Source organism: Trachurus japonicus, chromosome 13, assembly GCF_045865225.1.
Source record: "Trachurus japonicus isolate A0001 chromosome 13, Traja_1.0".
Taxonomy (NCBI): domain Eukaryota; kingdom Metazoa; phylum Chordata; class Actinopteri; order Carangiformes; family Carangidae; genus Trachurus; species Trachurus japonicus.
This window is the reverse complement of record NC_140919.1, coordinates 16,148,169-16,163,277: the sequence shown is the minus strand read 5'-3', so window position 1 is coordinate 16,163,277 and position 15,109 is coordinate 16,148,169. Positions and strand designations below refer to the sequence as shown.

At 41.0% G+C, this 15,109-nt stretch overlaps 1 protein-coding gene across 1 annotated transcript in view; it reads right to left on the bottom strand.

Annotated features, from left to right (window-relative positions):
* The window catches only part of acsl3a (acyl-CoA synthetase long chain family member 3a), a 41,533-nt gene that overhangs the window by 7,444 nt on the left and 18,980 nt on the right, over window positions 1-15,109 (bottom strand). The window contains exons 6-10 of the mRNA XM_085794983.1: window positions 10,388-10,538; window positions 7,212-7,335; window positions 6,641-6,712; window positions 1,764-1,903; window positions 1,472-1,644 (exon numbers count right to left, since the gene is read on the bottom strand). Of these exons, the coding sequence (XP_085651109.1) occupies window positions 1,472-1,644; window positions 1,764-1,903; window positions 6,641-6,712; window positions 7,212-7,335; window positions 10,388-10,538 (660 nt within the window). The remainder of the gene's footprint in view (window positions 1-1,471; window positions 1,645-1,763; window positions 1,904-6,640; window positions 6,713-7,211; window positions 7,336-10,387; window positions 10,539-15,109) is intronic.

Genomic DNA, 15,109 nt, shown 5'->3' with positions numbered 1-15,109 from the left:
GTTTCTCCTCGGCTCAGAGCAGAGCAGAGGGACTGACAGAGCATGTTTCGGTCCAATACTTGTATGTAAGTGATTGCTGTCGGAAGATATAACTATTTAAGACTTATATTAACACAAATATATCACTTACTTCTGCTTTAATTAACCACCTTCAGAGTAACAGTGATGGTTAAATCAATGACTTTTAACTTGTTCCAGGGAGAATGGACTCTCTGCCTTCCACCTAGCGTTTCTTGCTTGTAAGATCAGAGCCTCCGACCCAGTGTCCCAGCTCTCATCTCTGCGGTACCGTGACACAAACGTAACGCGCCCCGTAACCCGTAATCTCTTGTTTATGACAGATAAGACTACACAAATATACACATGGTAACATGGTATATGATAAATAACATTATCCACTACGGCTGGCTTCATTGTAAACAAATGCACATGGCTGAGAGGAGGGTTAGCAAAACAGCAGAAAAGCGACTGGACTTGCATAGTTCCCCTTTAAAGTCACAAATATGTAAAGGGTAACTATGCAATGCTTTTTCTCTGTTTTGGTTGTTTTTTTTTCCTCTACAGAACTCCTCCTAGGTAAAAATCGTGCACAGCTCCTGTTTAACTCATGGTGGAGCTACAGCAAAAAACAAAAAACAAACAAACTGGGAAATCATCTAGTTTGGGTTCATCCTAGGAGACCATGAAGGTCTGTCACAAACTAACAGCGGTTTCTGAAATATTAGTATCTGATCGTGAGATTCAACAATATTAACAACATTATCAGTTTCTTCTATGGTTGAGCTGACTCAGATTTCCCCCCTTTTTTAAAAATACTATTTAATTACTTTGCTTTGGTCCCAGTCTGCAGTCTCCAGTCCAAGGAAAATCAAGTCTGCAACGATCAGGAATTACCAGTGACCTTATCTTGCGATACAGTGTGAGCCAGCATCCGGTTCGGAGGTCACATCCTCGTACATTTACTGTGACATGCTGACAATGAGCTGATAATCGCTGCAGTGTCAGATCGGAGGCTGATTATTTTGTTGGATGTTTAAGGGGACATATGATGGAAATATAACTTTTTAAAGGCTCTTTATCATATATTTGGGTGTTTGTCTTGCCTTCCGGCCTCCAAAATGTGAGAATTGACAAAAAAAATCTGTAATATTCAGACTCCCTTGGTTGAAATCCACGCAATTTAACGAGCTGTTCCCTCAGTTGTCTTCCAGTCATGTAACTAGGATTCGAATTTGCATAATACCACCCTACCTGGTACCAGTAGAAGGGGCAAGCAGTGGTTCATTTGCATTTAAAGGGACAGGCACTGAAACCAGCCGTTCTGAACAGGGCTGTTTTGAGAGGATGAAAAGAGCTGTGATGTTTACTGTAATTCTTGGGGTTTTTTGACCAAAGCATGTCACAGATATTTCTTTAACTATTTTAATTTGTGGAAAGGTGGCATAATACGTCTCCTTTAACACTCCCTTACACTCGCTGATGGTTCCAGCCCCACAGGTCTCCGTCAGGCCGTACCCCTGACCCACAGGGCAGCAGAAACACACGTTCATGAAGCGCTGTGTGGCGGCGGAGAGCGGCGCTCCTCCCGACAACAGCACCCGCGTCCGACCTCCGAGCAGAGAGCGAACCTTCCTGAACACCAGCCTGTAGGTGTGGATGGATAGAGGAGGTATATGCATTTAAAACAATACATGCCATCTCCGCAGGTTTAGGGGATTATACAACTCTTTGAGTGAAATGCACCTTTTCTACTCCCTACGTACTTGTCACATAGAGGCGTGCTGTGTCCTTTGCTGAGCTGCTCCAGCTTGTAGTTGTACGCCAGAGTGAAGAGAGTTCGCTGGAAGCAGTTCATCTCCTCCACTTTGGTCATCACGTTCTTATAGATGCGATCCATGATCTCCTACAGCCAGAGAGAGAGAACAGGAGAACAGAGGGAGAGAAAGAGAGACCGGTGATGACATGAAGGGATTAAAAAGGAATAAATAAGAGGAAACTGTAGAGAGAAAAGTTTAGACTGAAGCAGAGGAGTCAAAAGTCGGAGATAAGATAAAGAAGAGGGTTGAATCAGAGATAAACTAGAAAAGAGAGTTACGGCCAGACACCATGGCAGGAAACTGTGATAAGATCTGGACAATAAGTTGATATTTTCTATCTGCAAAGTGAAAAGATACAAATTTGAGAGATTGTTATACAAGGCCCAGGCAGGAGCTGTAACACTGAGCGAATCTGAAGCAAAAAATATTTGGTTCTTTTATATTTACTTCAAACTAAAATTAGGCCTGTGGCTCAAGCTCTGCAAATATTTACTACAATATCTGACTGCCTATAATTACTTTTTTTTAATGGAAAGTAAAAAAAAATTGTTATAAAATTTAAGTGGGCCAGAGCTGATGAAAACACAGGACGTTTACAGAACAGACCAGCTGTTTCTGGATACAACCAGTCCAACGAGTCCATACAACAAGTCCAGTCCAGTACAGTGTGGAACACATATGTGTTCCTAAGTTTGGTTGCATAACGGCAGCGCTCCCCCAATGGATTACTCACAATGAGTGACCTACAAAACCAGAGGGAAACGAATGGCAACTGCAAGAGTTAGAGAAAAAAAAAAAACACAACAGAAAAACAGAACTGATGTCGACTTCTTCAACCTGAAGGAAGAAATACAACAGTGTGAGGGAAAAGATAATGAGTTGGGAAAGAAGATGAAAGGAGTGATGAAGTTCATTTAGTGCAGGAAAGTACTGTAACCCAAAGGGAACATAAATTAATTAGAAAAAGCTCATAATAATTATACTCCCATGAACCATAACATTAAAACAGTGGACTAGTTTTAATGTTGTGACTGATCTGTGCGTACTGTATAGAAACAATTGAAACTACAAATAAAGTTTCAAATGAATTTGCTACACAAAGGAAACAACATTAGCTCAAGTTAAAGCAGAAGTAAGCGATCCGGTCGTTTTGGCTAATGCTGCGTTCCAGGTAGGCTTTTGAAACCGTAAATTACAGCTTCAAGTCACAACTTACGACTTTGTAGCGTTCCAGGCAACCCACTCGTGTTTCTCCGACCTGTTTTACCGGTGAAAGTCACTATAACGGCCACTCGTAACTTCCGACCCGTGAACTCGTACCAGATCGAACTGGTACGACTTCACAGGTCGGAAAAGCACGAGTTACGAGTTTCCTTGAACGCACCATAACAGTCCTCGTCCCTACGTCACCACATTCACGGCGTCCCTTGGCTGCACACACAGCCCTGCATGCCGTTCTCTCTCCTCATTGGATAAAAACTGTAGGATATGATAAATGTTTTCTCCTCGGCTCAGAGCAGAGCAGAGGGACTGACAGACCCGTGTTTCGGTCCAAACACTCTATGTAAGTGATTGCTGTCGGAAGATATAACTATTTAAGACTTATATTAACACAAATATATCACTTACTTCTGCTTTAAGCTGAATAAATGTCATTTAAATACAAAAAAACCTGCTGTACAATGAGTTTTAACACAAACTACTATGATCTCTGCAGTCATAAATCACATGACATTGATCTTTAGAAGATAAACACAAATTTAATGATTAGAAAGGAAACAGGCCACAGATATAAACTCAATCAGCTGTGTATCAATAGGCTATATTATCACCTGCTAATGAAGTACCAAGCACAGAGTAGTGATAGGATTAAATAAAGTTTGATATAAACTCCTATTTAAGCTTTTATTTATCAAATTCTAACAAAGATCTGTTTTTTTTTCTTTTTTTGTAGCTGGATTCTTGACATTTTTAACCAGCCACTCTGGCTCTGGTTTATGTTGGCATGTGATACAGTGAGCTTCTTTTTCTTTTTTCTTTTTTACTTAAAATTCATGGTCAGTGTCATGAACAGTGACCTCAAAGATGCAACAACAACAAAAAATTCACTAAAGCTGAAATCTGTTTATTCAGCTTGTTTCTCTCACTCAGTGATAAACTGGTGTCTCTGAAATGGGAGCAGGAATGTAAACTCCAGCTCCCAGCAATTTGGTATTATTTTATTCTGTTCCCAGTCGCATGCTTGACTTCACTTTGGTTTTATGAGTCTCCCCTCTTGTCAAAAAGCCGGAGAACAGAGAAGACGACCGAAACCCGCACATCAAGAACTCTTCATCATCATCATCATAATCATTGTCCAAATCAGTTGAGTGTCGTCAAAAGTTGGGAGTCGTCGTGAATTGGGGAAAAGGGCAAGAAGAGCAAAAAACAATAAAAACCAGCTGCTCCCTGTGTGTGTGTGTGTGTGTGTGTGTATGTGTGTGTATGTATATATGTGTGTGCGTGTGTGTGTGTGTGTGTGTGTGTGTGTGTGTGTGTGTGTGTGTGTGAGTGTGAAGCTAATGCAGTGAGAGAGGAAGTGGACACAGGATTCATGCAGCAGCCCGTTGTCATATCACAGCAAACAATTTGTATGCGTGTTGGTGTGCATGTGTGTGTGTGTGTGCGTGCGTGTCGTGGGGATAACCACATGGGGCTTTCTCACGTTCTGTTTACAGCTGTGAATGGTTCCAGACACTGGGGCCCTCCGACCTTTACACTACGACCACTGGGAGATGTGGGGGGGTGGGAGGGGTGGAGTATATGGAGGGTGGGACTGTGCCGATGGTGTGAGAGACAGAGAGGGAGAGAGAGTACAGCAGTGAGGGAGGCAGCATTGTCTCCAACCAGCCTGTGTATAATCTGACCAACATGAGTAATGGTATTATAATGTCCTGTTATCCAGGGTTTACTCATTCGTCTTCATGGGGAATATCGTTGAAGTTTCACAATTTTCTAGGAATCCAGCTTGAAACTTAGAGCTAAAAAAATGTAAAATAAATAAAAAATACTGGTTAAATGGAAAAGACAGTGACTGTGTAACTGTGACATCAAGTGTAGAATAAATTACAACTCATCACAGTTACAGTAAACTACATTCAAACCAGAACCAGAACCTTAAAGTTAACACAGTGACCTGCTGTTAAATTTGTGTTCCTGACTTTCTGCTGAATATCAGTCCAATACTTATTCTCTTTTATGGAAATTTTCCACAATAACATGTCTAAAAATGGATAGATGATAGATTATAATCCAGTTTTAGGTCACATATGGCATAAAAGACAGGGTTTGATTTACAACTATGTATTTTAACCAGATGAAGGATTTTAGTCGTTGAACGTCTGGATCTTAATTCAAAGTAAACATGAGAAAACAAAGCGACTAGTTTCTTCCTGAAGTCCTGTGTCTGCTGAACTATGTCAATAAATCAAAGGTTTTTAACTGTGTTTGTATCTGTATTGATCCCCTTGAGTGTCAATTATAGACAAAAGGACGACTCTGTGGATAAGATTAGCGTCAGTCTCAGCTTCGATGTTCAGTATTGTTACTAGAAGCTAATGGTGATGGCGGTGAGGACTAGGGCCGCAACTAATGATTATTTTCATGATCGATTAATCTGTCGATTTTTTAAACAATGAATCGATTAGTTGTTTGGTCAATAAAATGTCAGAAAATGTTGAAAAATATCAATCAGTGTTTCTCACACCACCGGATGACGTCCTCAAATGTCTTGTTTTGTCCACAAACCAAATAGATACTCAGTTTATGGTCATGAAGGAACAAAGAAACCAGAAATATTCACATTTAAGAAGCTGAAATCAAAATTTTTTGACTTAAAAAAAAAAAAACCCACTCAAACCGATTATTCGAATATCAAAATAGTTGATAATAATAATAATCTATTCTTATTCGATTAATCAATTAATTGTTGTAGCTCTAGTGAGGACAACTAGCTAGTTGCTAACTTTTCCGGTCTGCTGTTAGGTGCTTGGCAGGAAGTGTACAGTGGCTTTTCAAGGCCTTTGCCACCTTCAACAGTTTCCTGCTGCTGGAAATGACCAGAGAAATAAGACTGAAACAAATGTTGAGTGGTGTAAATCCAAAACAACGAGCTGAAAGATGATAAATGCAGAGCAGAGCAGTCTGATGGTAATTCTCTGCTGGTTCATCACTTGAAGCACCATTCTTTTATGAATTATTCATATTATAAAACATCAATCACAGCAGCCTTAACCCTAATATTTGAGGGTGCAGTGATCCATGACTGTGTGGATACAGGATTGGATCAAATTCTCGGTAACACCCTAAGACTTGCAGACTTCCACTTTTCTGCCCTACTTTTCGTTTCCTCCTCCGACTGTAAACTCCCTCTAAAACTAATAAAGCGTTTTAAACTGGGTGGAACACTCACTCAGCTCCTTGCATTGACAAAATAAATACTGCCATGCTACGTTAAGCCCATTCTGACGTCATCGCCGCTGAGATGGATTAATCTATAAAAATGCACCTCAGGGGGGGGGGGATGAGCAGGAGCAGCCAACCTCAAATATGCCACTGTAATACCAGGGAAGGGAGGTATAGGGAGCATTTACGTCACAGTGAGTCCATTAGATACAGGTCTGCTGGACTCTGTCAGCCCCCTCCCCTCCCTCACACAGCTGGATTACTGAGTATTGTCTGAAACAATCCTCATGAGAAAGTGAGTCAGTGAGAGATGCTGTGAATCTCAGGATTTCTCACTCATGATGATACTGTCGTCGTGACAGTGATTAGTCGTGTCGTACCGGAACAGCTGCCATCAGGGTGGGCTGCAGGACGCTGGTGTCTCCTTTGCTTCCTTTCTTTATCTTGGTCGACTACGGGTGGGAAAAAAGAAAAAAAAAGCACAATGTCACAATAATGGAGGTTGCACAAGTCAGATTTTTAATGTGAAATCTGCTTCCCACTGGTTCTGACGCAACAAAGAATGACACATTTATTTATCATTTGATAGAATAATTGAATTTGTTGAGTGTGTGGGATTTGGCTGCATATTAAATGTTCTCTATGTATCATACTGTATGTTATCCGCAGTATTTTATTATGCAGGCTGGATGTTTCCCTCAGTTTCCAGGCTTTAAGATAAACTGGTAGCTACCGTAGATACAGATACAGACATGAGAATAAGTTTAACTCTCAAAACTATTCATTTAAACCAAACAACCACATTTGCAACAATTTGCAACTTTGAATACTGCAGATTTTCCATATCTTGTCATTGAGTTACAATATTTTAAGGACAATAAAGAAGAAAGTACATGAATGCATAGTGTACCATGACATGACTTGAACTCTGCTGTTTTTGTGCAACTTTACCTGGTCAGCCAGAGTCTGAGGTGAGGAGTAGCCGATCCGACAGCCGTGGGAAACACATACGAGCTCCGCACTGAGCTCCAGCACGTGGGCGAGAGGCAGGTAGCCGATGTAGGTGTCCTCCTCACTGTGAAGACACACAGGAACCAGCTCAAATTTAAACATTAGCTCAAGTTATATTAAATACATGTAATTTAAATATTAAAAAACTGCTATATAATGAGTTTTAACACAAACTATTATGATCTCTGCAGTCATAAATCTCATGACAGTGATCTTTAGAAGATAAACACTGTGCATGTGCATCTAAAAGTCTGTGTACTCATTTTCTAGAGTATCACGTTTCACTGGTTTGGAGAATCAGGGGAGTACGTGATGAGGCGGTTTACACGGTTGTTACAAGTCTGATTATGTTGGTAACATTCATGACCCTCTCTGACCTCCGTCCTCCTCACGCTGCCTCCCTTCCTCGCAGTTTTTTTCTTCCCTCTCTTCTGCATTTCCTCTCACCCCTGTCTCAACCCCCCAGAGAAAAGGGCCTGTTTTTGTTTTAATGTAAATACTCGAGCTGCGTGATGGCACTAGCAGGCTGACTAATGCTTGTGCACGTGCTCAGCGAGAGACACGAGAGACGTTAGCATGAAAACTTAAACATTGTGCTATCGGAGAATTGTAAAGCCAACAGAATGAAACCAGTGACAGTGGAGATGTGGAGATGAGGGGAGGGGGGTGGCGGAGGGGAGGGTTAGGTTGGAAAACAACAGATAAGATGAAATTAATGTCCTCACTGTGCTGATATAATGCAATTTAAACATCTTGTCTCTTGTTGAGATACAGTAAGGACTGGAGATGCTCTTGGACATAAATGGATTTCGGCTCATACAGCGCCGCGCTCTGCTTTTATGGAAATAAAACTCACTGATGCATAACTCTTCTCACAACACTATAAACAAGAGTCACAGAAACATCACAATCTCCTAACCAGCCTATACTGGAAAGCTTCACAGTCAAAGGAAACTAATTGGTTAAGTTATCTACATTTTGGGATATACAGGTATGTATTCACTGAGTTGCTGTGAGAACTGGGTGAAAGTTAAAGGGGAACTAAGTCTGATCGCTTTTCCTCTGTGTTGCTAACCCTTCTCCCAGCCATGTGCATTTGTTTACAATGGAGCCACTGATATATCATATACAATGTTACGACGTGTGTATCTGCATGGTCTAATCCACTTTAAACAAGAGATTATGGGTTACGGGGCGCGTTTGTGCCGGGGTGCCGCACAGACGAGAGCTGGGAAACAGGGTCAGAGGCTCTGATCTTACAAAGTTGGTTCCAGCCAAGAGATGCTAGGTGGAAGGCAGAGAGCCTCCAGTCTCCCTCATAACAAGTTTCATGTAATTTATTAAACCATAACAATTACTTCAAAGCTGTTTAATTAAGGTAAACATGTAGCATAGTTAAGATACAAATCTTGCATTATTCCTCTTTAAAGCATCTACAAAGAACTTCTTAGAACTACTAGAACTCTAGCACGTATTGTCGTACAGACGCTTATCTGGCTTACAGTATCTAGTGTCGTAAATTGTTACGCCTGGTGGACCAACCTGACCACTGCCTCCTGAGGGTATAGAGCTACAGTAGGCCTACACGATTTAGAAACAGCTTATCTTCTCACTGATGGCCTCGTTTACTGTTGTAGGTCAAACAGAGACATCAGCAGAAACTAGAGACTTTTGCATTTAGGGCTTTAAACAAGTTATCTTAGGTTAGCTTAACTTAGCTTAGCACAAAGTCTGAGGGGAACAAAGACCAGAGGAATCAAAATCATCGATTGTTAAGAGCGCACAGGTTTCTAAAGAGCGGTTTTGAAGCTAAGAGTGAGCACCCTGACATTCACAAGTGAAGTTATTATCAAATGAGTCTTAATGTTAATGTGTTAATGTGTCCTTTTTGTACTTATATTTTATATTTCTATGTTCTCTATTTATTTATTTTTTTGCACTGCTCTTGTTAACCAGTTTTTGTTCAGTTGTTTCTGTGACTGCTATGACATTTCAGTTTCCCTCTGGGGATTAATAAAGTTTTTCTGTATCTGCTTCGCTGTAGCCATCTTGGCAGCGCCTGACTCTGCCCCCTAACTCCAAGTTAATCTAAAATTTTGCAAAAAAGGAAGGGGGGCAACTGTGGAGCTGAGATATCTGCACTCACCCACCTTTCAAGCAGTAAATCATGCAGAGTTGTAAGCCTGTAAACATGTTTCTTTATGCTGTAAAATTATGCATTTTAACATGGGAGTCTATGAGGACTGACGTGATCAGTAGAGGACTACAAACACCTCTATACAGTAGCTCACAAGCAGTGGTGGACAGTAACGGAGTAAATGTACTTGAGTACTGTACTTAAGTACATATCCAGAGGATTTGTACTTTACTTGAGTATTAGATTTCTTTGGTACTTATTACCCTTACTTGAATTTCCAAGACAAATATTTTTACTTTTACTCGAGTTAATTTCTAGGAATCCTGAAAAGTAGTAAAGTTTTTTTTTTTCTAAAATCCTATTGAACACAAGCTGTGTTTGTCAAAGAAGGAAACCCTAACCCCTAAAAGCAAGCACATCAGTGCAGGTGGTTTCAAAGAGTTAATTCTCAGAAACAAGAGTTAAAAGGTCCTTAAATTCATTTAGAAAAAATTATAGTAATTCACTGATGTGAAAAATAAGAAATGTACTCTTACTCTTACTCTTACTTTTACTTAAAGTAAATGTAAAAGCAAGTACTTTTTTACTCTTACTCAAGTAACATGTCGACTGAGCTACTTTTACTTGTAACGGAGTAAAATTTTGACCAGTAGTATTTGTACTCTTACTCAAGTACTGGGGTTGAGTACTCTGTCCATCTCTGCTCACAAGTTAACATGATTTATGTTGTTAAATTAATCAGGACAAAAATCAGAGTGTGCATTGGACATTTTGTGAATAAAGAAAATGTGATTTTTGATTTAGATCTATCAGAACAAAGATAATAAAAACACCAGGTCTGGTTGGAAATGTGCTGCATGTGTCGTTAACACCTTTCCTCCTACACATCTCACATCACCCGGTGGTGTGTGTGCGTGTGTGTGTGTGTGTGTGTGTGTGGCTCAGCGTGTTCACACGTGAGGTTGTGGGTTTTGCGTACCAGAGATTAGGTATCCGCTCAGCCATCCCTGTGATGCCGGCGATGATGTTGCTATGGGAGATCATGACGCCCTTTGGTATGCCCGTGGAGCCGCTGGTGTACATGATGACGGCGATGTCCGAGGGCAGCGGCTGCTTACGCTCACGTGTTGCTGTAATGTGGAACAGAGGAAACACACATGTGACGTGAAGAAACACACACACACACAAAACATAGATTGAATTAACCTAGAAATGCCTCCGTGTTTGTTTACACACTGGTCACACAGACTCGTTCTGGGAATAAAAGTAATAACCTCTGTTTTCTTTTTCTTCCACGTGGAAGAAACAGGATGAACGTGCCAGTGTCGGAGCCCGAGGAAATGTTTTAAAGAGTCTGTAATTCGATAAAAGTTTTGTAGACGTTCAAACACGCAAATGGAAAAAAATATTCAGCTGTGATATTAAACAATCAGACCCGTCTCGGCTCAGTGAGGAAGAGTTTATGTCTGACTGCTCGAGCCAAAAACAAAACAAAACACCATCTCCACTCCTTTACTTTCCTCTCCTCGTCTCATCTTTCTCGCACCCTCTTTAATCTCTTGCTCTCCTCAGTCCTGCCTCTTTAATCTTTATTTCTTTCTCTTATCAGGACTTTAACTCTATCCAGCCCTGGGTGGTGTCATCTCAGTGTGTGTGCATGTCCTCAGTCACCTTGTAGGAATAAATCTCCTGCAGCCTTCTCGTTAAATCTGAATGGAAACAGTCATAACTTTAAGCTTTTACCAACTTTTAGGTGGATTACCTCTGTGTTCATACTGTTAACCTCACAGTCATTGTGACAAAAGATTGAATCATTCCCGCTCTATTGTAAAACTGTGCAGTGTGAAGTGTTTTTTTTAATTCTTTAACATTTATATGTCACTGTGGTTTTGAGCACAGGGATGTCTTGCGTCTGAATCTCTACACGTTATAAAACCAGAGTCTGAAGTGAAGCCGTGAGTGAGTGTGAGGTTTCTCACCTCCTCCGACCTGGAGTGGGTGTGAAGGTTACAAAAGGTTTTTTTAAATGACAACCTGCACCAGTTTTTTTTATTACCAAGCACAGCTTCACTCCAGCTGCCATCTCACTGGAAAAAAAACAAGGTGTAGAAAAACTCCTCTTCCTGTGTTAATTACTTTTTCATTCACAGTTCTTAGATTGTTTTGCTTTAATGTTTAGTTGTGTAGTTTAGCTGTTTTTATTTCTATTTGTATAGACAATTATCATTATCATTTTGATTTGCACTGGAGCAAGTTTCATCATTATTATTGTCTTGTTTTATTCTGTGTCAATGGATGTCATTTACTTTCAAACTGCAAACCAAATCCATGGGAGAAATAAAGTAACTTGAAACTAGGTCAATTGGTGATTAAACTGTCAATTTTAGGAGATGACTCAGTTTTCTCCTTCTGGATGAAGGTTCATACTGTGAACGTGCAAAACAAAACAATAATTGTTTTTTTTTTCTCCAGCAGCCATCACTCATATGAATAAGTAGTATGTAGTAACACTGCATAAAAGCGATGTTTAATTTGGAAATGTATCTCTTTTTATTTGCATTGTGCACATGCTGTTTGTTTGTCCTGTGTTAAATGCACCAAAACCTAACCTAGGAGGTAGAACTGGACTGATACATTTTCATGCAGATCTAATGTCGGTCTTTACGCTGCATTCAGATGACTCCCCCTTTTTTTCCCATGATTCCTGGAGCTGTTGCACGAAGTATCTCATCTGCTGCACGTTCCTTGAAATCAAAGGGCGCTTGACTTGACTAGGCGAGAGTTTAAAAGACATGAGAGCAGAGTGATGCACCCCCCCCCCCTCCTCTCTGATCCAGGACTCCTACAGTCTGAATAAATAAGTAAATTCCAAATCAGCTAAAAGTGGAGAAACAAAACCAGTTGGAGGTTCGCTGGTGGAGCTGCAGTGAACTCTTCATGAGAGACCGCTCTTGTTTTTTCCACTCTGTTTAGCATCATGTGGAGCAAAAGCAGAACTCGGACGTCTGAGCACAGCGGGCCCCGAAAAAAAAAAACCAAACAAGAGGATGAAGGGAGCCATGATGATGATGATGATGATGATGAAGAAGAAGAGGAAGGGAGTCAATATACAGCACATCATCAGAGTCTCCTCTTTCTCTTTCCTGTCACTCGGATGCGAGGCGTGTAGGAGTGTGTTCTCTGGGAGCTGATGTCATGCGAAGTTAACAGTATAATGTGTAAACATGACCCTCCCCGATATCCCAGCGCTCCGTCCTCCCTTTCCTTTCCTAAACCTACTTCCTTCTCCACTTTATCTGCACAGGACACTGCCAACTTCTCTCGTTTTTGGGGTCAATCGGTTCAAAGGGGCCACAATAAAAAAGGCGAAAAAGACGGGGGGGAGTTAGAGTGGATCCATCCACTGCGCTAAGTGAATAAGCGTCGCATCAACCTTTAATCTAACACAGATGTCAGCACTTCCTCATTCACATGACCTAATGGCATCGATACCAATCTGCCCCCACCCTACCACTGACCCCCAGAGAAACCCCAGCACGACCATCCCATACAGAGTGGTGGGACTGTGTGTTACTAAGTTTGAAAACAATGCCACAAAAACCAGACGGGAGATGCACCATGAAGCCCAGGAGAGGTTTGAAACAGCCAGATAGTGTTTCATTCATTTAGAGCTTCTCTTGTTTGGATTGGTCTGGTAACTCTCAGAGATCCTCAAGTGTAATTTTCAATTGAGCAAGAAAAATATCTTTAAGATCACAACTATTAACGATATATATTGTTTTATTGTCTTTATTTATACATTGTACCTACTTATTTACATTTTGTCTCCACTTAATTATGTTTTCTTTTATCGTCAAAAGCATTTTGGTACTGAGTTCTTCTGTTTTCCTGCTCTTTCCACTTTGCCGCTGTAATGCTGTCAATTTTTCCCCTCCGAGGGACATATTAAATCTTAATTTATTTCATCTTATTAACTTGATTTCAATCTTCATCTGCGTTAAAGTCGTTCATTGTGGTTTGTTACAGTAGAGAATCGTGCAGTGCAGTATCAGATAGAAGAGCCAGTTTGGTTTTGGTCACAGCATGCAGCACAGAAACGACCCTAAACGACCTGCTCCTCTCACCTTCAGGATGACTACAGGTACGAACAAGTTAAATATAAGACACTTTAAGACTTTTTGAGTACTACTTTTAACATAATTCAAGACCAAACCTGTGATGGAAACACAGACCAAAAGTAACAATATACCATTTCCAATTAGATGCATTGATGTCAGTTCAAAATGGACAGTAAGGTACAATGAAAAAATTCTAAATAGTGTTGTTCAGCGCGTTAAGCTTGTTAAGACTTAAACAATCTGAACTTAAGACAATGTGATACTTTTTAAGGCTTTTTATTACTAAATTTATATTCAAGACTTTTTAAGGACCCTTGATCTGGTCACCATGACCGATCTCAATCTCAGTCTCACTGCTGCGTTTGACAACATCAACCTGTTCCACCTTAAAGGGGACATATTATGGAAATGTCAGCGCCGAGAAGCGGGGGCATTTTCATTTCGGCATCCAATCCTCCGCGGCCGCCTCACGCCCTGCAGCGGTCGTTTCGGCGTTTGGTCTATTTTGTGCACGAGTCGCGAGCCATCGCGTCAATCTTGGCAGGAAGTCACACAAAGAAACACGAGAGAATCCGGTCAATTTTCAAAATAAAACACCGGGAATGACAAACACGTGAGGCCAATGTGTGAACGTTTGTAGCCTATTTGTGTTTCGAAACAGAGCGCGAGAGATGAACACACACACACAGCTGAGGGGCGAAGCGCTTGTCCCCCGGCCGCCACAGAGTCGTTAATTAATTATATAACGCTGGATGCGCTCGTTGATAAGTTTCGTTTTTAATGAGGAGGAAATAAAGAACTCAGCTGTGATTGAAAAGCATGAGTTGAAAGTTGTAATTGTGTAGTGGAAAGGGGTGCAAAGTAGGAAATGCTAACTGGTTGTGGAAACCCTGCTTTACATTGTTTTAACATTAAAAAAAAAAAAATCATCATTCTGAAGGTGTGGCGGCTTTTATTTTGCCGATCAATTACATGTAGAGGAAACCCTGATATATTTGGGTGTTTGTCTTGCCTTCTGGCCTCCAAAATGTGAGAATTGACAAAGAAAATCTGTAATGTGCAGGCTCCCTAGGTTGAAATCCATGTGGTTTTACAAGCTGTTCCCTCAGTTATCTTCCAGTGATGTAAATAGTTTTCGAATTTGCATAACACCACCTGTTACTAGTAGAAGGGGCGGGGCAAGTAGTGGTTCACTTGCATTTAAAGGGACAGGCACGGTTGTTTTGAACAGCTGAAAAGAGCTGTGATGTTTGATCCTTGGGGTTTTTTGACCGAAGCATGTCACAGACATGTCTTTAAGACACCTGGGGACTATTTTAATTTATGGAAAGGGGGCATAATATGTCTCCTTTAAATTCCCACCTGCCTGCACTGCCCTCTCCTGGCTGAAGTCACACCCTACACCCCTGCATCAATAACTGATCACTGATCTCCCACATCCACACCTCCTCCCCTGTTCCACGGCGTCCCCCAGGGTTCACTGTTTGGTCCTCTCCTGTTCACTCTCTCTACATTTGCTAACGCCCTCCCTTCGTCACGTCTCCTTTTTCCATTAGCGATGTCCAGCTCTTCATATCCGCCAA